The sequence below is a fragment of the Natator depressus genome, chromosome 8 (genome assembly GCF_965152275.1).
Source record: "Natator depressus isolate rNatDep1 chromosome 8, rNatDep2.hap1, whole genome shotgun sequence".
Taxonomy (NCBI): domain Eukaryota; kingdom Metazoa; phylum Chordata; order Testudines; family Cheloniidae; genus Natator; species Natator depressus.
In genome coordinates this window covers 63,324,009-63,349,623 of record NC_134241.1, presented here as the reverse complement: position 1 = coordinate 63,349,623, position 25,615 = coordinate 63,324,009, and the positions used below count along the sequence as shown (strand labels likewise).

Here is a 25,615-nt window from a genome sequence, read left to right as displayed (position 1 = left end):
TGACTCCCCTGCACATACAATCTGACTTCCCTACATAAATTCAGGCCATCCCTCCCCTCCAATTTGCTCTCTCTGCACTCTGGTATCCCCCATTAATATCAGGGAGCCAGTTTTAGTTCTGAGTGAGGGAAGAGTCAGCAGCGGCTTCAGCAGATGTTACTGAGCATGCTCAGATTGCCCAACCAGGATCAATAACAGCAAAGTAGCAAATCATGGCAGGGAGCAGTTTGTGCCGCTACACCACCTGTGCTTCCAGCAATGTGATGTGTGGTGGATACAGAACAGTTGCTTGGCTGTGCATACGTGCAGTTTACAGGGAATGTTGGGCAAAGGACTTGGTAAATTGGTCAACTGCACTAGTGAGGTCTGATAAAATAGAGATGTAGAGTTGAGGGTCACTGACATAAGACTTCAGTACACATTGCCTCCCCATCTCCCATAACAGCCTCTCTTACAAATTGAACAGGACTGCTGGTAGAATTACTTACTGCTGTACTTTACTGTTTTTATATATATATAATCACTCTTCTAAATTATTCTATCAAAACTATTTTCAATAGTTAAGAATGATTACCTTTGCTTTTTGGTATGATTAATACATTGCTTCATTAAAATGATTGACTGCTGGATTTAAATATGCATGTGTCTTAATAAAAATATTCCAAATAAACAAACAGTCTCTATTTGAGTGATGTGTATGCCAGATTTAGTTCTCTTGGCTATTGCATGTATAAAATAGTATTTTGTTGACTGTGCTGAAAAGGTATCCTTTTGATATTCCTAAATTAAAGTTTGATTCTTAAGCAGATTTATCTTTCAAAGGTAGTGATATCAGATGCATTTTATTGTTAAGGGAGTTGTCCCTTATTTTGGGGGTTAACTTAATACCAAGTGTTTATGACAGTTCATGAAGACTGGGTTGTGATGTCACTTTCAAGTTATCAGCTCTGTTTCGGTTCACTATCTCAGGGCAGTAAGGATGGATAACAAAAGGCATAATTCAAGGCTTCGCTCAATCTCTCCTTACCCTTCTTTTGTGGGGGATGCAAAATTACTTGAATATATCTGGAAAAAAATTCTTTTAAGTCTAGGACTTCTCTGCTATAAATTTGATGTGTTTGTTGTATTCAAGATAAAGGACTGGCCCTGACATGAAAGCAAGAGAAAAATACGATATTGCATTTATAAAGAAGGTTTACTTTGAGGGAGGGAGTATACAGAAGAGAAGGTTGAATCATTAAGTTATCAATTAGCCTTTTTAATTGGTGATTGTACCATTTGCATTTTTAATCTAATTTGTTCGAATAGGTTTAATGCAGTGAGACGCTTGCATTTCATTCCCAACCAAGCAGGCTTCTGTTTTGTATGCATCTTTTCATAATTGCAACTCTGTTTAATCTTTTGCATGTTTCTATAAACTGATTTGCAAGGGTTATTCCTCTATTTTTAAAAACTCCCTCTGCTTGAATTTTAATAGCAATCTGCATGGCGAGCACAAAAAGGTGTAGGTGGAAACTTCCCTGTACTCAATTCTATTACAGCTTCATGGTCATTATTTGCCCTAGCTGTTGACTCTTTTACTAGTACAGCTTTCCAGCTCCCTTTAATAATATGGTTGTTATCAACCTTGCAGCTTGCTTGGGGTTTAGTATTAGAGTGGGCTAGATTCACCTAGCCTGAGGATCATGTTCTGTAAGATCTGTTTGTAGCAAAAACTACAATTTGTAGCTTTTGAACAGGTATCTATAAAAGAAAAGCAAATTACGCTTTGGAATGAGTGAATGAAACATTGCGTGGGATATATTCAGAGGTGATTTTTGTTGTTTCACTTTTACTGAATAAGGAGGACTGGTTTAAGATGTCATGTTAAAATATTGAGTATTTTTGTATATTAGTATTTTAGCATCCACTGCTATATTTGTATGAATTGTTTTATTAATTAAATGGGGATTTAGTAGTTTTAATACAGTTTATTTTTTATTCAATCTTTGCATAAATTATTAAGCTAGAGTGGAAAGCTTTTCTAGTAAGGCTGAGCGAGAACATTGATTTTATGCATGCTGTAGGCAGGCCCTAGATGTTTAGGCCCCAAGTGAACCTGCTGTGGTAGTCTACCAGAACATCATACCATAGTCTCATGTATTCAAAGCAAAGGAATAAATCATGATTTTACAACAGTGCATCAGTTGACTTATTGCTGTTTTGTGACCGGGAGGTAGGAAGGATTGCTGTTTAAAGCCATGTCATCGGTTCTCAAGTCAGTCAAGCATGAAGGCCTGTCATATGCCTCTATAATTGTACCTCACCAGACTTTCTCTAACTAGTCAGCTGGGGCTGTGCATTTTGTCTCAAACACCCGGCTGGCCAGCGTCTGACAGGAGCTTTCTCATCATGCTGTCAGTAATATGTTAACTAGAGTGTATCTTTTGTGGCCTATGTGGCAGGTGGAAAGGAAGCTTCACTTTGAAGCAGATGTCTAAATGTTATCTCCATTTTGACCAATATTTGTTTTAGCTAATACCAGCCTGATCAGTCTGTAAGCACTGTAGTTAAAGTTTTGACTTCACTGTCTGTGAGCCCTTTCTGGAGAAGCTCACATATAAAGGAATGCACTAGGAATTCTTTCATTATGTTAACAATACATGCAACTGTTTTTTGTGGGTATTTGACTGTGGGCTTTTCCTTGCTTTTATGCAAAGAGAGCAGCCCCACTCAGTCACTGAATACAGTATAGTTAGTTGGACTGAATGGGGTCTTTAGAATCTTGTTGAGTCCGTATGGATTACTGTTACCCATTAAATTCTATTCAGTTCCCTTGCCTTGACAGTCATGGTATCTATAGTCAACCAGGGACTAGGAAGACAAGACAACAAGACTCCTTTAAGGCGTAAACTGAAGGAGCCAAAACAGTACCTGGGGGTCAGCTCCAGTTGTGCCCATATGCTGGGGGAAGGCATTGGCATAGGAATTACTATGATGGCTCTGTGCCTGCAGAGTGATCCCCCTGCACTGGGGTGATCCTCCCATGGCTAGTTATACCAGCTCTTTAAGCAGATTCTGCTGGTGACGCAGTGCAATATGGCTGCTCTTCATCTGAGAAACTGATTGTAAACTTTATAGCAGCAATCATGTTGAGTAGAGTTATCCTGATAATTCTATGCAAAATACAGACATAGGATGAAATTCTGCTCTCAGATATATGCACAAAATTCCAGTAAGGTCAGTAGGGTGTGTGTGGACATAGCTGAGGGCTGAATTTAGCTCTGGAAAATAGGAAAGTGGTATTAATTTGTTGTCCCATTCATAAAGCATTGCAAAGATTTAACTGATATTAAGCGAATGCCCAGAAATCTCATTAAAACACACACGCACCCCATTATTACCACTGTTGATGCCTGCAAAAAATGATGAACAACAGCATGACAAAAACAAATGTCATTTTACAGGTGGGGAACTGACACACACAGAGGCTAAGTGACTTGCCTAAGGTGACACCAAAAGACCTGGGCAGAGGAGGGAATTGAACCTACGATACAATAGCAAGATGAATGACACTAGAGATGAATTGGGGAAAAGCAGTGAAGCCTGTGATCAGGAATTATGCTGTTGACAATTCTGTTTTTATCTGACTAGGTGGAAGTTGCATAACAATTTGTAGTTTTTCTTCCCTTACCTGCCATCTGTACAGAAACATAAATAATAGTACTATTGTGCCTAAAAATAAGAGTTCGTTTTTGTTTCAAGAAAAGGTCATGATTCAAAGGTGGATCAGCAAATTGCCTTTTTAAAAAAAAAACACCACCTGCAGTTTAACACTAAGGCAAAAAGAAAAAATTCCTCGTCTGACTGGGACTCCTCCTCACTTTCAATGTCCAGTAATCCCTGGCAATTCGGTAAGGACTGCCAAACAAGAGCACCAGTAAGTGCCAAATATAATGGCGGTTTTTGTGGACCTGGGCTGAAGGTCAGTACAAAAACAACTCTTCTGGTGCCGAGTCACTATTTAGCTGGGCCATATTTGGACTGGTGACCTAAAAGTGGAATGCCCCAGATTCCATTATGAATTGCCAGAGCAATCAGGTCCCTTGAAAAAACTATTACTCAGTTGATCAGTGGCTGTGTAAAAGTAGGACATGTGATCAGTGCCTGAACTAACTGGTATATCACACTGGCACTTTTTGCCCGCATACCATACCAGCAGTATTTAGCTATCTGCTTTTTCCTACTTAGCACAGCTCCTCACCCATCCCATCACTTCTCTTCCTCATATTCACTATTCAAAAGATGAATTACAACGTAGCCAATGATGCTCTCTGGTCTTGCTTGCAGTAAATAAGTCACTTGTCAACTGTTCACCAGGATCGTTGTTCCCTGCTGCTCCTTAATTAGTGGACAGCAGGAGAGCATGCCATGGAGTTCCTCTACTTTTTGAGGGAGGATACAAAAATTATTCTTGGGAACTTCCCCTTCAGAGGGGAGAAACATATGCAGACCCCCCTTGTTTTACGGTAGAGCCACTCCTTTTGCATAGAGAGGGGAAGTAGTGCAGGGGGAGGGGGAGAAAGGAAGAGGGAGAGACAGGATTATCGGTGAGACAGAAGGTAGTAAGAGGGGGGAAATGGGTGAGGAAACCTGTGTGTGGGAGAAAGAGAGGTTGGGGGAGCCGGGAAAAATTAGGGAGCGATTTAGAAAGTAGGGTATAAGTGAGCAAGAGGGGAAGGAAGGATAGCACATGGAAGTGGAAAGAATACAGGGAGACTGAAAGTGAACATTAGAAAAGACGAAGAAAGAAGTGGTAGGCGGAGTTAGCTTTTTCAAGATTAAAGCAGCACCAGAATGGAGAGACATTCTTTATTTAGTCTAAAACTTAAGGGGACACTCAATTTGAACTTGAACTTGTGTTAAACTTGACTAATATTTTTCAAAACACTCTTTTCTAAAGAGCACCCTTTAAAATATGTTCTAGCTTGTTTTGGAGGAAAAACATTTTAAAAAATTTACAAAGAGCTGGTCTCTGCTACCCCTTATGCCTCCACCTCCACTTATGCCTAGAAAGGTGTTTTGTGCAGGCAAATAAGCTCATTTTCCTCCTTCCACCTGCTCCTTTCTGGGCACTCACCTGCACACTGCCTCTTCAATTTCATTTTCTGCTCTGCTGCTATTACCTGGAAACATCCTTTTCTTGAGCTCATAAGGCTTGGCAAGAATTGTGTGAGCTCTTCTCCCTTCCAAGGAAGTATACAAGGGTGATATCACCATGCTGCATCATGAGAGAAATAGCAACTGCCCATCAGCAACACAATGAAATGACTGTACACAAAATGCTGTCAAATGCACAGAATAAACATATTGAAAATACAGATAAAAAGAGGACAAAATCTGAAAAATAGGAGGTTGTTTTTAAAATATGCCTACGAGTTTAAACTTAATGTTTTCATGTAATTTATTCAAAGTCCAACATTTCATTTTATTTCCTTGGTTGAAAAGGTGAATTTAAATAGAGGGGTCTGATCATCATCCTTGAGGTGGGATTGGGAGGGAGACAAACCATTAGGCCTATGGGACTTTGAGAAAGAGTGTGCCAGTGCTCATTTCTAGACATGACATTCAAAGTCACTGACAACATTAGAGAATGTTTTGGGGAATTAATTTTTAATGCTGTAGCTCATATGGTAGATTTTTTAAAAGGTGATTGTATGGCTTCACAGGTTCATTTTACTCGCACATTTTATCTAATTTGAGTCACTGTGTTTGGCTTGCAGATAACATTCTGCTAGTAAATTTTCATAAATTCTTATTTTTCATATTGTCATGATTGTAAATCTTGTCATTTGTATTCTCTCAGTGTTGGTTTCACTGGAGGTTGCGGAAAGTGCTTTGAACAAAGTAATTTATCCTGATAGAATGTTAACTGTCAGATAAGAAAAATGGTTTGTGTGATATATGGAGTTATTGTTTTCAGATCATTCACTTGAATTAGATGAATCTGCAAATAGCTATCAAATAAATATATTGTAGAAATCAGTTAACAAAAAGCTTTCAACTCAAAATAGCATTGTTTCAAAAAGATAGCAGTGTTTCTGCAGAAATTTAAAAAATGTAACTTTAAATATTGTAGAAAATTGCTTTTCTTGTTGACATAGACTCCAGACTACAAAAAGGTATAAACTTAAGTCAGTCTCTATTGCTACTTTTAAATAAATTAGTTTACTAGAGAGGTGTATTTCCAAAAGGCAAATCCTTCTGGCTTGTCGAAAGGTTTAGCATGTAAACTTGCATTATTGTGCATTAAATATTGTTAACTAGTGCTCAGATGCCATGGTGCTGGGTATTGTTATAAGAACCTAAATAGAAATAATATAAAATCAAAATAGAGGTACAAATGTAAAGATTTCCCGAGGATACTTTACTGACTGACAGTTCTCAGCTAGTCAATGTTTTTTAGAGATAAATCTGACATGTTTGAGCATGTACTACTGCTGAGAGAGCATACAGTATTAAACATGTGTCCCCTGTGTGCAAAGTCAGATGATTAGGTTACAGTTTTCCCACAATTCCTGACAGAACATTGACTTTACTGTGTACAGGTCATACAAACTTCTGAAAGTGTAGTCAAGTTTTGTTTGTTGGTTTGTTTTAAGGATATGTTCCTTTATGCCATATAAAGACTCATGCATTTCACAGTCTGGAATTGACAAATGACCTTTTAAAACATATTATTGTATTGAATCTTTCCAAAAAGGTAACACACAAGCAGAACTGGAAATATTTTTTAAATTATATACTTCTCTTGCAGCCATAATCACCTTCTTAATAATAATAATAAAATCTAGCTTTTTATATAGTTCTTTTCGTCTGTAGGTATTAAAACACTTTACAAAGGAGTTAAGTATAAACATTCTCATTTTACAAATGGAGAAACCAAGGCACAAAGGTGCAGTGACTTGCCCAGCACCAGAAATAGAACCCAGGTCTCCTGAGTCTGTCCACTGCTTTTTCCACTGGGTTCCAACGCCTCCTATATAGTATGTGGATATTCAATAAATATAAACATTTTGGACTAGGAAATGAGTTTAGGAACTCTTTAAATTGATTTCGAACATGATTCTGACATGATTTGGTTGCCAATTATAAACATGATTTTAAAACATGATTCTAATACAGTTTAATACCATTCTTTCTGGCTTGACAAACCATGTAAGAAAATAGTTTAACTAGAGACTTGTTTAAGCTGGTTTTAAACACAGTTCCAAATTCAGTTCATTGCCCAGTTATAATGGAATCTTAGAAGACAAGAAGATATATAGAACCCCAGACCCTCAATAACATACTTGTTGTCCACCATGAGCTTTAAATATTAAGATCAAAATCTGAAACATAATCTGTACCCAAGCAGGCAACCAGTACAGAGTATAACCGCGGGTAGGCAGAATCCTCTCTGTTGACACCATAGACAGTTGTTTGCCCTAGCTGCAGGCAGTTGACCAGTTATTTTGAAAGCTCATAGTAAAGGTTCATTGATAGGGTTGAACATTAGAGTACCAAAGGCACATATCAGAATTGTCAAGTCCTCATGTGTGTGTGAGAGAAAGAAAGCTATAGTCTTTTGATGTTCTTAGGGAAAGAATAAACTTGCCTTGACCACATCTGACCTAGCACCATCTAACAGCAGTCGCTCTTCAAGGGTGCCTCAGTTTTTGAACATTGTCAGGCTTCTGAAGAGACTACTTATCTGAAATAGGAAGATGTAAGGAAACTCTGACTTGCCTCATGTTTCTTGCCCAACTTGCTCAGCATAATTTCAAACTTGTTGGGATTCAGTCTCTACTAATTTAGTGCCATATTGTCATTAATTTCACTAAATAAATTTCTTAAACAATGAAATCCCCTAAGTGTCTGGAGAAAGTAGCATATGTAGCTTGGTATTATCAGTAAGCACCTACTTCCTACACACTTTTCAAAGCGGTAGCAGATAGAATTAAAGAGCACTAGAGTTATTATACATCTCATGGGAACACAACACAAGATTTCAGGGGTGCTGGAACAATTTTTATAGTGGGGGTGCTGTGAGCCATTGAACCAAACTGTAAATCCCATATATAATGGAAACCACTTCAAGTCAGGGGGTGCTACAGCACCCCATGGACCTTTAGTTCCAGCACCTACGATTGATGTTGATGATACTGACTAGACTCCTTTGTCAGGTAGCACCAGAATCAGATGTAAACATTCCCAGTCATACTTGAAAATGCAATAGAATCTATTGACAGTATCAAATGATTCTGACGGTCATAATAATACCAGCAAAGGCAGACCTTCTCTTTCATGTTATTTGTGACTGACAAAGGCTATCTCAGCACCATATTTCAGCTCCCTGCCTGAAAACAGACAAAAAGTTATCAAACATTCCTGTCTAGATGCTTTTATAGCTGTTTTGCCACCACTTTCAAGACCTAGAAAATCAAATACTGGTATAGAAATACCAAACAGTCAGGTCTAGCAAAGTTCATGCAACAAACTTTCTCCATCTTCTTTAAAACCATAGAATTATGTGCCAATCAAAACATCTCATGTTACAAAAGGAATTTTGCCAGACAAGAATGTAAGCCACAAGTTTTTGCAGGGGAATGGAATACCAGTTTCAACATATTGCATTGGACTGTTCTGACTCTGAAACTAAGTAATCCCTATTAAACATGTTGGATTGTTGCCTCAACAATCCAACATGTTTAATAGGGAAGTTCTGCATGCATCATTTTCATATCTAAAATCAGATCTTTAGAAATAATTATGCAGAAATTGATCAGATTTTGCAGTTGATGTAATCTCCAGTAGCAACTGACAGGATGGGTAGGACTGGCCACAACCTTGAAGACAACTCCAAGACAGTTTACTAAAGATGCTTTCTGCCCTGAAAAATATCTGAACCACACTCTTTTGTAATTCTTAATCATCCCGGCTGAAATGGAATTCAGTCTGGATGCAGTCTCCAGTTAAATGCACTCTTCTCCTCAGATAGCAAAAACAGTCCTGCATTCTGCCAGGGACTCACATAAACCGCACTGTTCACAACTTGTTTCAACCACAATCATCGTTTCCTATACCACTTTTCTCTGCATCAGCACCATGGGACTCAGACTCTGCTTTCTGCCCCATGTCTTCATTACTCAGTTCCCCACAGCATGCTAAATACTGCACTCTGGTGGTCATATATTACCATTCCTTGCAGTCCTGTGAACAACAACTCTTCGATACCCAATTAATTGCTCCCTTAGCAGTCACCACCGGAACCTAGAGTCAGGTTGTCCACTCCCCTCTAAGACTTTCAGCGGTTTCTCCTGTATCCCACTGAATGCAATGGTGGACTTATAAACTGCTGAGCTCATAAGAGGTCAAATGGTCAAGTATAGAATGTCCCTTAAATATTTTTCACTTTTTCCTTAAATATCTGGTTATTTAAAGGTAAAGATAGTTTTATCCCAATATCTACAGAATTCCCTATATTTTCCTGTACCTAGCGGGGGAATACTACAAATATTGAAATGCAGTTATTTAGATGGATGATGAATTTGGGATATAACATTACAGTTTGTAACTTTTTAAAAAAGTAAAATCACAAGGTAAGCCAAAAGCAAAATAAAATATCAAGATAAAAGTGCAAAATCCTTTCATACACAAAGGCCACAGTTATCACTTTACAAATGTTGTAATGTAGAGTTGACACAGTATTCAGTGTCATTCAGCTGATAAGCATCTTTGTTCCATATATGCTTAAATTACCAAATTTCATTAGAAGTTAGAATGCACACTAAATTTTTATATACCTCCCAATGGTATGTTTATAAATCCACTTACTCTTGTTTAAAGAATAGATAGAAATGTTAAAACAGTACACTTTTGGTGTATTAAGTACAAAATGTAAGGAGAAATATAATGAACTTTGTTAAATGCATAAACCAGTTAAGTCCATACTTTCACTGCTAGAAAAGAGTAAAGTTGTCATGTTATGCATTAATTTAACATTTAACATTTTTATCTTCTGAATGTCAGCCCAAAACATGGATCACAAAGTAGTAAAGACCAATTATAAAACTTTAAATATCTTGTGCAATGTAATTATTCATTTCCTAGATTGTTTTGGTAATGAGCGCGAACCAAAACATAATCCACATTTTTCAATTTTTTGCATAACTAGAAATAGAAATGCTTGTGTGCATGTATCTATTTTTTATGTATGTGTAAACATAAGATATACCATTTTAGAATCTTGAATAACACAACTTCATTAACTAGATAAAGAGATCTTTATCTAAATTTTGGGAATCTTCTAATGAGCACTTTGCTTTATTTCAGTCTGTGATTGAAATGTCTGCAACAATAATTTTTATATGGATAGTTTGGCTTGAAGTACAAAATACAATATAATATAAATATTTTAATTTGTGAATCCACATCTGTTTTGTATAAAATACTTAAAAATAGTACTGAATTGGTTGTACAGCTTCAAGAATATTACTTAAAGTGTAAAGGAAAACAATCCTAGGTAAATCCAACAAATAATAATGAGTGCAAGAGAAAAAGGATGTTCATTTGCCAAAAGACAACTGAATAATTAACTCTTTGTAACAAAGCAATAATTATTAAATTGGACATTACCTTAATGCCAAAAACAGTACAATTGTAGTTGTTTAACATAAAGCTAAGAAACAAAATGTTAATCTGAAATGAACAGTTTAAATATGGAATTATGATATACTTGGCTTCCTGTAGTATAACTGTCAAGCTTGGGCAGTTCGTTGGTCAATAGTGACATTCTATGTGTCAGTGAACAGAGTCTCTTGATACCGTAACCTGCAGTTCACACATTACTGAAGCTCCAACTGTCGAACATTCAAGTCCCTTGGTATTATTGCAGTTTCCAGACTCTCCTGACTGGCTCATGTTTCATTCTTTGGCAATTTGCCCTAATGATATCCCTCAGGAGCTTTCAGACCCTCTTTTTTTTCCATACTTAATCGTATTATATTAATCTGAGTGATGAGCAAACTGTGCTGCACAAATTGTAATTGTCTATGATTTCTGCCAAGATGCTCTTATAATTATTTTTTCCATTTTTATTATAAACATGTATATGCAAAATTGTTCTATAATTTTTATAAACAAGTATAACTGTCCAAGATACCCAGGATGCTAAAGCTTTAATTGCTGCTTTGTTCCATGAAGAGATTTCCCCTATAAAATCCATAACATTTCAGCACTGTACTAGCAGGATCCACATTTTTTTAGCTCTTACATTTGCTACAGTAGAAATGCATGCTTAATAAAGACCAGTACTAATTAAGTCAATATTGGATAGTCACTTTATCGATGACCTAATAAAACATTATAACCATCTTTTTTCTTCCATAAACAAGGTGGCTTCTAAACCTCCTTCTGTCTGTGCTATTATCATAGATCTCCATTGGATTATCTGTGGCAAATCAAGTACCAGGGAAGGCAATTGTGGCACCAGTAGTGGAACTAAAGAGATAAGATTTTGAGTCCTATTATGTCTGGGTTTCTGAAATCCTCTGCGTAGGAAAGACGTCTCCTCCCCCCCCTTCTTTTACTCCATCTGAGAACTTTAGATCAGTAGGATTGTGTTCTTGGTGATGCCTCATGTGCTGGATCTGGGCTACCTCTGTTTGGAAACAATGTTGATATGTTCTCATTTTGTGCAATTTCTCAGCTATTTTATGAATAAAATCAACCAGATTCAGTCCAGTTTATCTGTCTTCATGGTAGGAGGGCCCTGTATGGGAGAGCAAATGCAAAGTAATTATTGGTTGTTTCAAATGATTTTATTCACAATAGTGTGTAGAGGTAGGTCCTCCAGGTAAGGATCTGTGGCATACAGCCCGCAAGATAGCACCTCATGAATGGTAAAACAAACTGGGCTGCTGGGACCAATATTAGTGTAGACTAACCTCTCATTACAGGATACCAAGGTGCTAGCTTGCCTCATACAAGAAGTTGTTCACTTACTGGTCAGGGAACCATTTCTTGTCAACTTCTATCCTGTCTCTCACCACGAGTTTTTTGGGAGGGGTTATTTGAAAAGGTGACAAAGCTGGTCTCATATCATTTGGAGTATCCTGATTTACTGGACTCTTTTTTTCAAAAGGTGTTTAGAGATGAAGACAGAGAAAGACTAAGGAGAATTTAGTTTAGCCCTTAGGAATACTGTCTGAAAGTTACTTATGCTCCTTCTCAGATGAATTGAATGTTGTGCAAGTTCACTTGAGTCCCAAATGTCCACAATGATGATACCCGATCTGTCTTCTACCTTTGACACTGTTGATTATGACATGGTGTTGAGTTACAGGAGTAGAGGGAGCTTCTCTTTTGTGGCTCAGGTCTTTTATCCAAGATTACCAGGGGTGATTTGCAGGAAATTGCATCATTTCCCCAAAGACAAAGACTATTTGTTTGCTAAGATTTTTGTGGAAAGCTGAAGGTTTGCGTATTTGGCTCTTTAAATTATTGGCTGGGAAACTATTTCAGTTTTGGGGCATGTGATGGGCTTGTTACGCTATTGGGTGGCTATCCTTTGTATGGCCTGTTAATGGGGATTTTAAAAAAAATTAAAATAAATAAATTGTAGGATTCATTTCTGATGTTACTCCGACGTATCTGAGTTTGTTGACTTTGCAGGCATGATGCAAGTACATCTGTTTGCTCAGGCTTTTTCTTTTTTTTTTTTTTCTTTTTGAGGGAGTATGGCTGAGGAAGGATAACTATGAGGGGCATCCTTTTCAAATTGTGTCAGTTCATCATTTTATAAATGTTTGTACACTTGAAGTCTTTAAATCCAGATTTGAGGATGTGAGTAGCCCAGCCAGAGGTTAAAGTAGCCCAGCCACTGTAGAAGTGGGTGGGTGAGGTTCTGTAGTGTGCAATGTGCAGGGGATCAGACTAGGTGATCATGATGGTCCTTCTTGCCTTAAAGTCTATGAGTCTGTGTCCGGAGGTTATGATGGTCTGTAATACTTTACTTTGGTTGTTGGGTTTAGTGTGTGGGTACTGGGTGGTGTTGATGGCCTGTGATATACAGGAGGCCAGACTAGATGATCTGGTGATCAGTTCTAGCCCTAAACTCTGACATCTTAACAATTAAAAATAATATTAACAATGCTACATTTCAACATTTATTTTTTTCATGCAATTGAGGCTTTAAGATTATAAACATTTCATTTTAAATTTTGTACTTTCTTCGTGTTAAAAATTTTTTGTTGTCAATTCTGTGTATATATTTTTATTTTCAGTTAACTGCTTGTGTTCATGGGTCAGCGGCATTGTTATATCCAATGTATTGGCAACACATATACATCCCAGTGCTTCCTCCACACCTTTTGGATTACTGCTGGTAAGATAGCTAATATATTATATAATGTTTAATTCTGAGATACTTAGCCATAATAATGCCTAGCTTTGTCAATCTAAGTAACTCATGAAAACATTAATAAATTGTGTGAATGAATACACTAATAATGATGCATGCCCCAATTCAGGAAGGCATTTAAGCTGGAACAAAGATGAACTTAAGCATGTGGTTAAGTGTTTTCCTGTATTGTGACCTTAAACTGTCACCATCAGGACCCCCTCCAGTTCCTGCCCCAAAGAACTTAGTCTTCTTTTGGGTATCCCAGTGTCTTTGGGGAGGAAATTTTTTTGTCAACAAATACTGCTGTTAAAGAATTGAGCCAAACTGCAGTGTGCTGATCATATGGCAGACTTTGTATTCTTGGCAAGTTAGAGTTGAAAGTTGTGCTTTTGGTCTCTGTGGCCACTTCTCACAGTCATTGAAGAGAAAGTGGCTCCAGTTATACATGTTTGGTGGCCACGAATTATTAGGATTGTCAGAGTATTTTCAGAAGTAATTTACTATTCAAAAAGGCTGGGGCTTTAAGACTTAGGAGTACCAATGATTTATTATTCATTTATTTCTATTACCATAGTCCTTAGTGATGCAACTGAAATAGAGGCTTCATTGGGCTATACATACACATAGCAAGAGATAGTCCCTGCCCAAAGGAGCATATAATTTAAATAGACAATTCAGAAAAGAATGGGAGAAAGAATGATTATGCCCATTTTACAGATAGGGAACTGCAGCCTAGACATGTAGAGTAACTTGTCCAAGTTCAGACAGGAAGTGTGTGATAGAGCCCAGATCTCCTGAGTGCCTTAACAACAATATCTGCCGCCTTTCCTATATTTAGTTAATGTTTCCTGTATTTCCCACATTTGAAATAATGTTTACATGTTTGATAGGTTGCTGGATTTTCTATAGAACCTATGAGTATTGGTGTTTGTTTCATTGAGTTTTGTTCAATACATCAGTAACTTCTTGATTTCTAAAGAAGTTCTAAATATTTTTGCTTAAGGCTTCTTGGTTGCTGTCTTCTTAAGCAGATGGTTGATCTTTGTGGATTGTTTTTTCTTTCCATTGTAGTATCTTTACTTTATTAGTAAATTATCTTTTCTCTTTTTTTTTCCCTTCAAAGCATACCCAAGCCCTTCATTTCAAATGATACATTTCTTTTGGAGAAACTCATTCCTGTTTGCTTTCTCTTCAGCATTTGAGAAAATGATTCAAGACAGGAGTATAGCTTCGACACGGTTCTTTTAGTTTTGGTGTCATTTGAACTTAGCATCAGAACTCCTGACTCTTCTTCAATATCATCCATATTTTCTCTTCTCAGAAAGAAGGCAGATTTGTGAACCTCAATTCTCACCCTTTTCTTCACCTGGTACCCTATGATATTTATCTTGTACCGCAGGGCTTTTATTTCTCACTACTAAGCTGTGGATAGTATACCCAGACATTGTAGTGGCAGGTCCTGTACACAGTTGATTGTCATGTTAACAGTTGAGATTCTAGGTCTTTATGGCATGATCCAAACATTTGATTCACTCACTAAAGAAGCAAGAGATTTCTAAACTTGTAAGTCTTGTTTATATCCTCTTTCTTTTTTTCTTTAGCACTATAGAGGAAAACAAGTAAATAAAGTGTTCAAGTTACAACATAAAAATCACAAAAGCAACGGTATGATAGGGGAAATTACCACAGCAATTATGATTCAACTTTTTGTTGCATATATATGTTTCTCTATCTGAGTGCTTCTAATACAGGGCTGTGTTCTTTTTAGGCAGATAGAAGTATTACCATAAGGGTTACATGAAATACTTCTCCTTCCCCAGGTTCTTGGCTCTTATTAGCAAAGTAAATATTTTCCCCTTAGGCATAAAACATGACTCAGTGTTGAGGAACACTAGTTAGATGTAGGACCATACTGTATGATTTCAGGGCCTAAATGTAATGAGAACAATCTATGGGTGCTGCCACAATTCAGAACGAGTAAAATGACCTTCATAGACTTTCTTGTGCATTGTTATTATGTTGTCATTGTCTTGACGTAAAAATATTGTTTTTATTTTTACAGTGTTGTCATTATTTCCTTTTGGCTCAAAATGTCGTGTCCTAACCAGAGATTGCATCAATATTATTTCACTTGGTCTTCATTATGATGTCTCCCATAGACTTAGTCAGATTGTCACAGCATCATTGTAACATGAAACTCAATTCAAGAAACAGAGGTATTAGCAGCTTGCCACAAAACTTGTTTGTGCCAGAGAGGTTTGGCTCTTTTAAAATCGTAGTTAAAAACCCCAAAATAACTAAGATGATTTCGTCTACTTAAAGGATGTAGGCCCTGATCTTGCAAACACTTACACATGTGAGTAACCCCATCAAACCAAATAGAAATCATACAATATAGGGCTGGAAGGAAACTCAAGAGATCATCTACTCCAGCATCCTGGGCTGAGGCAGGACCAAGTATGCCTAGATCATCCCTTTGTCCAACCTGTTCCTAAAAACCACCACAACCTCCAGTGGAACCTGTTCCAGTACTTAACTATCCTTATAGTTAGAATAAATGTTTTTTCTAATTCTAACCTAAATCTCCCTTCCTGCTGATTAATTCTATTACTACTTGTCCCATCCTGAGTAGGCATGGAAAATAATTGATCACTATCCTCTTTATAACAGCCCTTAACATGTTTGAAGACTCTTATGAAATTCCCCCTCCCCTCCAGTCTTCCTTTCTCAGGACTAAACATATCCCGTTTTTTTAACATTTTCTCATAATCTGGTTTTTACTCCAGCTAAAGCCTCACCAGTGACCTGTAGAGCGGGACAGTTACCTCACAGGTCTTACATATGTCACTCCTATTAATAAACCCCAAATGGTATTAGCCTTTTAACAACTGCATCACACTGGTGACTCATATTCAGTTTGTGATCCGTTATAACCCCCAGATCCTTTTCAGTGGTACTACCAATTTTCCCCCATTTTGTAGTTATGCATTTGAATTTACTTTCCTAAGTGTAGTATTTTGCATTTGTCTTTATTGAATTTCATCTTGTTGATTTCTCATCAATTCTCTAATTCGTCAAGGTCATTTTGGATTCTAATCCTGTCCTCCAGAGTGCTTGCAAACTCTCCCAGCTTGGTGTCCTCCACTAATTTTATAAGAATGCTTTCCACTCTGTTGCCAAGTCATGAATGAAAATATCGAATAGTACTGGACCTTGGACAGACCCCTGTGAGTCCCCCCTAGATATGTCTTCCCAGTTTGACAGCGAACTGATAACTACTCTGAGGACAGTCTTTCAACCACTTTTGCACCTTTTTATAGTAATTTAATTTTTAGACCATATTTCCCTAGGTTGCTTATAAGACTAATATGGGCCCATGTCAAAAGCCTAATATCAAGATATATCACATCTACAACTTTCTCCGTAACTACTACACTGGTAACCTTCTCAAAGAAGGAAATTAGGTTGGTTTGGCATGATTTGTTGTTGACAAATCCATGTTGACTATTATCTACAACCCAGTTATCAATTTAGGTGCTTACAAATTGATTGTTTAATCATTTCATAGATTCCAAGGCAGAAGGGACCATTGTGATCATCCAGTCTGACCTCCTTTACAGCATAGACCTTATAACTCCCCCAAAATAATTCCTACAGCATATCTTTTAGAAATCATCCAGTCTTGATTTAAAAATTGTCCATGGTGGAACATCACCACCCCCTTTGGTAAATTGTTCCAATGGTTAATTACCCTCGCTGTCAAAAATGCATGCCTTTTTTTCAGTCTAAATTTGTTAGCTTTGACTTCCAGCCTGGATTGAAGAGCTCATTATTAAATATTTTTCCCCATGTAGGTACTTAGATTGTAATCAAGTCACCCCTTTGTTAAGCTAAATAGACTGAACTACTTAAGTCTATTGCTATAAGACATGTTTTCTAACCCTTTAATCATTTTCATGGCTCTTCTCTGAACCTGCTCCAATTTATCCATATCCTTCTTGACTTGTGTGCACCAGAACTGGACGCAGTTTTCTGGCAATGGTCACACCATTGCCAAACACAGAGGTAAAATAACATCTTTGCTCCTACTCTAGATGTCCTGCTTATACATCCCAGGATCACATTAGCTTTTTTGGCCAGAACATCACAGTGGGAGCTCACGTGCTGCTGATTACCCACCACAATCCCCAAATCTTTTTCAGAGTCACTACTTCCCAGGTTAGAGCTCCCCATTTTCTAAATATGGCCTACATTCTCTGTTCTTAGATATATACATTTATATTTAGCTGTATTTAAAGGCACATTGTTTGCTTGTGCCCAGTTTACTAAGTGATCCAGATCACTGTGAATCAATGATATGTTCTCTTCATTATTTACCACTCTTTCAATGTTTGTATCATCTGAAAACTTTATTAATTATGATAGTATGTTGTCTTCCAGGTCATTGATAAAATGGTAAGTAGCGTAGGCCCAAGAACCTATCCCTGCTGGACCCCACTCGAAAAAAAACTGCTTTATGACGATTCCCTGTTTACAATTACATTCTGAAACCTATCAGCCAGTTTTCATCCATTTTATGTGTGCCATATTAATTTTATATCATTCTAGTTTTTTCATCAAAATGTCATGTGATAGCTATTTTGATTTACATTAATTACACACCCTCTTTTAAGTATTTATGAATCAAGTCCCATATCTCTTGCTTGGGATTGATGTTAGACTGACAGGCCATAATTTCCCAGGTCACCCCATTTATCCTTTTTAAAAATTGGCAAACCATTTGCTTTCTTCCAGTCTCCTGGAACTTTCCCACTGTTCCAAGACTTATTGAAAAATCAACATTAGTGGTCCAGTGTGTTCCGCAGCTGGCTCTTAAGATTCTTGGATGCAAGTTACCTGGATCTGCTTATTGAAAAATGTCTAACTTTAGTAGCTTTTGTTTAATATCCTCCAGAGTACTAGTGGAATGGAAAGAGTGTATCAACAATTTGTGATGAGACTGTGTCATCTGGTTTCCCCCACCCAAATACATAACAGAAATATTTCTTGAACATTTCTTTTCTGCATTATTATTGATAATTCTACCATCTCCATTTAGTAGTGGATCAATAGCATTGTCAGGATTCTGTTTTTTCCTCATATATTTTAAAAAAACTCCTTCTTAGCTCTGCTAGCCATAGATTTGTACTTGTATCCTTTTGCTTCTCTTATCAATTTTCTACAATTTCTAACTTCTGATTTATGTTCATTACTATCAACTGCTGCTTTCTTACATTTCTTCCATTCTAAATAATATATATTTTATATTTTATGCTTTCACTTCCCTTCTGACACAGGTTATTTTTTTTAACCATCACAACTGGTTTGTGGCTGATTATGGCTTTTGGGGCATCTAATAAGATATTCTTAACTGATTCCCAATTATCACTCACAATTTTCTGACTAAACTCTTCCTCACAGCTGATTTGGCTTGTAACTGTTCTCAGCTTTGTGCAGTTGGTCCTATTTAAGTACCAAGTATGTGTGTATGTATAGATATTACTAGTCTGGAGTTTTTTTTTGCTTGCACATTATAAATATGATCAGGTCATGATCACTTGTACCTAAGCGACCATTAATTTTTAGTTTTCTGATTAGTTCCTCTTCATCTGTTAGGACAAGGTCTACTAAAGAATTCACCTGTGTTGGCTACAACACTTTGAGTTCATACATAGTCATCTATAATGTTCAGAAATTCCAAGGATGTTGTAGTACTGACTGTGTGACTATGTGAGAATATGTCACTTAAATTGAAGTCCTCCATGATCATGCAGGTTTTTTGCCTACACATTATAGGTAGAGGTATAAGGAGGTGGTCATCCTGTTCCCTAGTGTGATTTAGTTGTGGTGTAGCAGACACCAACTAATACCCCATCTTGGGCTTTATCTGTTAGGGCATTTATCCATAAACATTCAAGATGATTTTCTTCAGAGTTATCAGTGACTCAGAAACACTTACTGCCATTTTTAACTTAGAGTGCCTCGCCCCCACGCCTTTTGCTCACACTGGATCCTTCCTAAATAGGTTGATTTTTTTTAACATTCCATTCATGTGCATCATCACATCAGGTTTCAGTAATACAAACTAGAGCAATTCCAGTTCCTCTTGCTTGTTACCCAGGATCCTAGCATTGGTGTATAAGCAATTCAGGAATTTTTTCTCTTCATGTCTTTTAATTCCTTGAATAATTTTTTCTCAATATCTTGATTTTGTGCTGAGTGCTCATATCTTCCATCTTTTACCCTCCCCTTTCACTATTAATTTAACTCCTTCCTGACTACTCTAGTCAGCCTGTCCCCAAGAAGATTGGTTCTCCTTCTACTGAGGTGGATGCCTTCCAAGCTATACAGCCCCCTCTCTGCACAGAGGGGTGACCAATGTTCCACAAAACCAAAACTCTCCACCCTACACCACTTACCCAGCCTAGCCAGTATTTTTCCAGGTGTCAAAGTTAGGCTGAATGGTCTGTAAGTCCCCAGATCGTCCTCCTAATCTGTTTTAAAGATAGGTAATATGTTTGCCTTTCTCTAGTCCTCTGGGACTTCACCCGTCCTCCATCAGTTCTCAAAGTAAATCACTGATTGTTCCCAGACTGCTTCAGCTATGTCCTTAAGAACTTTAGGGTGAGTTTCATCAGGCCCTGCCAACTTGAATACATCTAACTTGTCTAAATATTCTTTAACCTGTCTTTTCCTTCTTCTGACTTGTATGCCCTCCTCCTCTTTGTTAATATTAGTTACATTAAGCATCTGTTCACAATTAACACTTTTAGTGAAGAATGAAGCAAAATAGGCATTAAACTCGTCAGCCTTCTTGATGTCATCTGTCATTAGCTCTTCTTCCCCATTGGCCGGGAACGGTGAATCGCGGCCACGGTGAGCTGTGGGGGGCTGTGCCTGTGGAGGATCAACGTAAACAAAATATCTCGTGGCCCGCCAGCGGATTACCCTGGTGGGCTGCATGCCGAAGGTTGCTGACCACTGCTCTACTTTTTTAAAATAGCACAGTTGTTAATGGAGCAGATCCTCAGCTGTTGTCAGTCAGAGTAGTTCCTTTGAAGCCAATAGAGCTATGTCAGTTTACTCCAGATGAGAATCAGTGTGTGTAAACTGACTACTAGACATAGGTAACTTTTCCCCTAGTAGCTTTTTAAGCTCACATCATCATTAACATTTAAATAGCTTGACATGATGAACTGAGGGAGTTATTTTGCAGAATTTCCCTTTTTTAACAATGTCTTCATATACTATTCAAGAAGCTGCTTAAGGGTTTACACAACAATTGAACTCAATGTTTTCTGAGAATCTTCAAATCCATTTGTTAGTCATTCTAGTAGTCTTGGTTAAATACTTTATGTCAGGCAATTTGAAAATGTTTATAGGGTGTTTTAAAGACATGAAGTTATGAGTTTCCATTATTTTTAAGCTAATGTTTGCAATACTTATGCATATTAAAAGGGCACACGGATAGATTAACTGAAAAGAGATGAATTTGGGTTTACGTCAGTTACTATAATTAATACTTTAGGGAAGTAAGTCCTTACAAGTTGAGTATGGGGAGCATCATGCTACTTATCCTTTATCCCCAATGCCTTTATCAGAAGGACCCCATATTCTTGTTCAACACTAGTTGAGCAATAGAGTGCTGAGGAGAACCTGGGAGAAGTTTCTACCAAACCAGTCTGTTTTTTGGAAACACCTGCTACAGTGCAGTTCTGCCCTGTTCACCTTGACCAAGAGTCCCATGCTGGCCCTTGATTACACATTATTGCCTCCCAGGGGAATCTGGTGTCAGGTCATCTGTGCCTACATTGTATATCTTGCATGAGACACGTAACCTGGCACATCTTCCCTGGTGATCCAGACTGTTCCCCTGTGGAATCCCTGCTAGGATACCCCTCCCCCATTGCCTGGATTTTGCCAGCCATTTGCATCTGAACCCATGAGCCCAGAAAGTAACATTTTCAAAATCACTTAAAAGTGGCTTGGAGTGAAACCAACGAGACTTAGCCTCCTAAGATCTCAAGTCACTTTTGCAAATAGGACTGAATCTCCTAAATCACTTAAAAGTCTTTCAAAAATTTTACCCTTGACCAATATCAGTAATGTCAGAGTGGTGCCAATTCTGGAAAATACTGGGAAGAAAGTGTGAGGTATGAGTCAAAAGTATATGGGGGAAGGGCCCAAGCAGTACCTTGTAAGAGCCTCATCTGTAAGCCTGTGGTGGCTGTTGTAGCAGCATAAATGGAAGAGTGCTTTTCATTCTCACCACAAGAGAAGAGAGGAGGTCCTGCAGAGAATGTTCAAGAGCAGGTAAAGCCTAGTCAGTGGAGCAATAGAGTTCTAAACACAAGTTTCATTCTGGCTCTTCCTCATGCTGTCTTCGGGCAATCGCACTCCCATGATCTGTTACTGGCTGCTTGGCCACGAAGTAGTCTGTCCATGGGCAGATCCATCACACAGTCCAATCGGAATTAGAGCGAATCTCAGTGCCATTTTCCTGGCTACACTTGGGCCAGCATGCCTACCCCATACACTGTATGCAGTGTAGTTGTAGCCGTGTTGGTCCCAGAATATTAGAGAGGTAAGTTGGGTGAGGTAGTATCTTTTATAGGACCAGTTTCTATTGGTGAGAGAAACAGGCATATTCACAATGCGATTATCCTATATCTGGCCTATCAGTCTTCATCCTCAAAAGAAACCGGTACAACACTTTCAATAGACGAGCCTGGGAGCTTAAAGTCATAACTTTGCTAGACACTAAAAATCATGGACCAAACAGAGATGCTTGATTTATGGCTTATTACAACAATCTGTAACCCACTACGCCTCCCTTTTGTTCTATGACTGCAGAGGTGACCGTGGGCCAGGCCCTTAGAATATGTGCTAACTACTTATGCTAAACAATCTGTTCCATTTTGCATTTAGCTGTGATACTTGGAGTACCTTTCCCAGCCCTGAAGAAGAGCTCTGTGTGGCTCGAAAGCTTGTCTCTCTCGTGTGAATCATCAACTGAAGTTGATCCAATAAAAGATACTACCTCACATACCTTGTCTTCCCCATATGCTGTCAAGAGTGCTTGTTAATGCCAGAGGTTGCTGAATCTTTATACCTGTCTTAAGACTTTCTCATCTACCTACCCTTTTAGCACTCTAAGCATGAGACTTAAGAATAAATTAAACAATGTTTTTAAAAAATGGAACTTAATAGAATGTTTGCAAATCATCATATTGTTCATTTTGCTTGTATGTTAGACGTTTTATGTCTGCTTTTACACATTCACACTCAGTCCTCCTTCTGTGTTACCTGTTTACTCTGTAAGCTCTGCTAGGCAGGGACTGTTTCTGTGCTGTGCTGTGCCTAGAACAGTGGGGATCCAGTCTCATTTGGGTCCTGTAGGCACTATGGTAGTTCATCTATTCCCACAGCTAACCAGCGCTGCCAAGGAGTAGGGAGCCCTGTGGTACTACTTGTATGGTTGCTGAAGGCTCTAGTGATAGTGCCACTTTCTGCAGTTGCATTTCAAAATGCCTAGAAACAGGTATCCCATAGAAACAGTGTTGACCATCATGGGTGAAGGGAGGGGACAAGAGAACTAGGTTCTCCATCATAGCATGACAGCCCTTTATGAGTAGGCAAATGTGGCAGGCTGGTCAGTCTGAAATGTCACTGCTGTTTCCCATACCTTGACCCCTGTAAAGTTATTGGGCTACTGTTTCCCTTTATCCTTCCTCACACACCTGGCAAAACAGCTGGAGGGCTGACCTGAATGAGGAAAAATAGAAGAAATTCATACACACAGACTACAAAATGTAATAATAATAAAAGTCTGATTTAGATTATTGGAAAATCAGCATTATGCCATAATGCTATTGTTAATTTAGCTTTGAATCAGGGAGGTCTTAGAAAATATGGGGAATTTACAACATATCAGTGTGGAGTGTGCTAAGCACAGAGTTGTTCAGCCATAACTTTGAACTGCATTGTTTTTATTAGCTAAAACTAGGTTTTAATATTCTGTGACTTTTTCATGTGAATGAACATGCTACCATCACATTTGGTTTGTTTACTCATTGCTGAAAGTTTATGTTCAAAAGTGATATATGCTTATTTATTTCAACTTAAAAACTTGTCATCAGGCTATGACCCATGTAACATTTGAACCCAAACTCTGCAACAGTGATTAAGGAGAATTTATATTTTGTGTCCATTAATTCTGATTTTTTTCAGGACCTCATTGTAACCTGGGTTTTTTTTCATAGTATTCTTAAGCAGGGTTTGATACCTCCATAACTGGGATAGGCCTCCCCCTGATGAGAATAGTTCTAGTTGTCACATAGCATCAATGGAAAAGAATGCTGGAAAGCACATTTGGAAGACTATTTGACAGAATATTATCTTTATGAAAAAATTCACAACCTTAAACTTTCTTTATTATACGGTTATGTGCAAAATGTGGTTCTTTGAAGTACATCCCTAGCTTGTTTTATATTTATTCAACTATTCTCTAATGATCACCGTGCACAAGTTTGTTTCATATATCTAAGTTAGCGTGCTATTATGCTGTACACCTTTGGTAGTTACCTTGCTGTTCAGTGTTTGCATGCTGGTTCTTGGATCTTTTTTCCACCATTTATAGTTGTTTTCTTACAGATATGGGTATTGTCAGTGTAGCTAACTCTAATTAATTTCTCCACATTAGTTTTGTCAATATTTTCCCCTGATATCAAGCATTGGCTGTAGTCTTATGGAAATTAAATTCAAGTAAAACGATGTTATTAATTAGTACAATGGGTCATATGCACTCTTTAAATGATGCTCCTTTCTCTAATTCCCAATGATAGCATTGCTTTAACTTTTTCTTTGAGCATGAAGTCTTAGTATGCATCCAATCTTTCTTTTGATAATCAGTTTACTTGTGAGACTGAATAAGCTACTGGTTTGGAAAGAGATAGAAATGGTGATAAACGCTTTTATCATCTCAACTTGACTACAATATCTTACTGATACTGTACTCTCAGAGGTCTAAATCTGGTGGCTTCACCTGAATTGGAATGCATCATTTCATGTTCTACTTTGGGTGGTTGTTGGACAGCGTATAGTTTCTTGTCTTAGTTCACCATTGAAATGACAGACTTATGATATGGAATGAGAGACTTACGGTATAGAGTTTAGTATTATACAACTTTAAAACTCCCAATAACAAAGATAGGCATTAGGATCTGGGCTAATGTAAAGGGTGTAAGGCCTGGATTGTAGCCACAAAGCATAGAGAACCCAAACTGGCATCACATCTTTATGATATTTATGGTACAATATGGTGATGTAATCATTCCCATTACATCAGCCAAGAAGAACACATTCTCCAGAATGGCAGATAAAAGTCTTCTTAAATCAGCTTTCCTCATGCAACTCTCACTCTGGAGCCAAACTTATGGAGTATGGGCTCCCTCAGGTTAGCACTACAGCTGTGTCTGCTGAACCTGAACTTGCGCTACTCAGGTTAAGTTCAAGCCAAGTCAAAGAGATCTGATTCAGGCTGGCTAGAATGTATGTCCCGCCAAGCTGCTCAGCCAGCCTTACTTACTCAGCTCAGCCAGCCTTAATCTGATTTTATCTGTCTTAATTCCCATAGTTGGGTACTGTGTCTTGAGTTCTAGAGAGTCCGCTTCTGTTGGAGATTTAAAAACAGAATAAATTCCTCTGCTTAATTTAGACTAAAGATGTGTATGCTCAGTACTGCTTTAAATGGTGAAAACCAGTTGGAGTCTGCTTTATGTAGAGCTTTTCTATATTTGTTTATCATATGATGATGATGAAGATACTGGTGGTTTGTATTTCAAGAAAAAATGATTTTTTTTTCATTTTTTATTTCAGTGCACCAATGCCGTATCTAATTGGAGTCCACTTAAGCTTAATAGAAGTGAGTAATTTTCAAACTAACCCTTTATATTTCATATATGTGTGTGAGAATGGAAAAGATTACAGGGGGCATTATTTTTCTCCTCATGGAGAAAGGATTGGTGAGCATTTTGTCAATTGTTTTATTAAGAACATACATATTATAGAGAATAATTTTAATGAAGTTCCTTAGAGAATGATTACCAGTTTAATTAGCAAAATGAAATGACTGACTTCAAACACTGGAAGCAC

The 25,615-nt window shown here is 37.7% G+C and overlaps 1 protein-coding gene across 1 annotated transcript in view; it reads left to right on the top strand.

The window, feature by feature from the left end:
* The window catches only part of DENND1B (DENN domain containing 1B), a 240,237-nt gene that overhangs the window by 137,908 nt on the left and 76,714 nt on the right, over window positions 1–25,615 (top strand). The window contains exons 10-11 of the mRNA XM_074961176.1: window positions 13,305–13,405; window positions 25,340–25,385. Of these exons, the coding sequence (XP_074817277.1) occupies window positions 13,305–13,405; window positions 25,340–25,385 (147 nt within the window). The remainder of the gene's footprint in view (window positions 1–13,304; window positions 13,406–25,339; window positions 25,386–25,615) is intronic.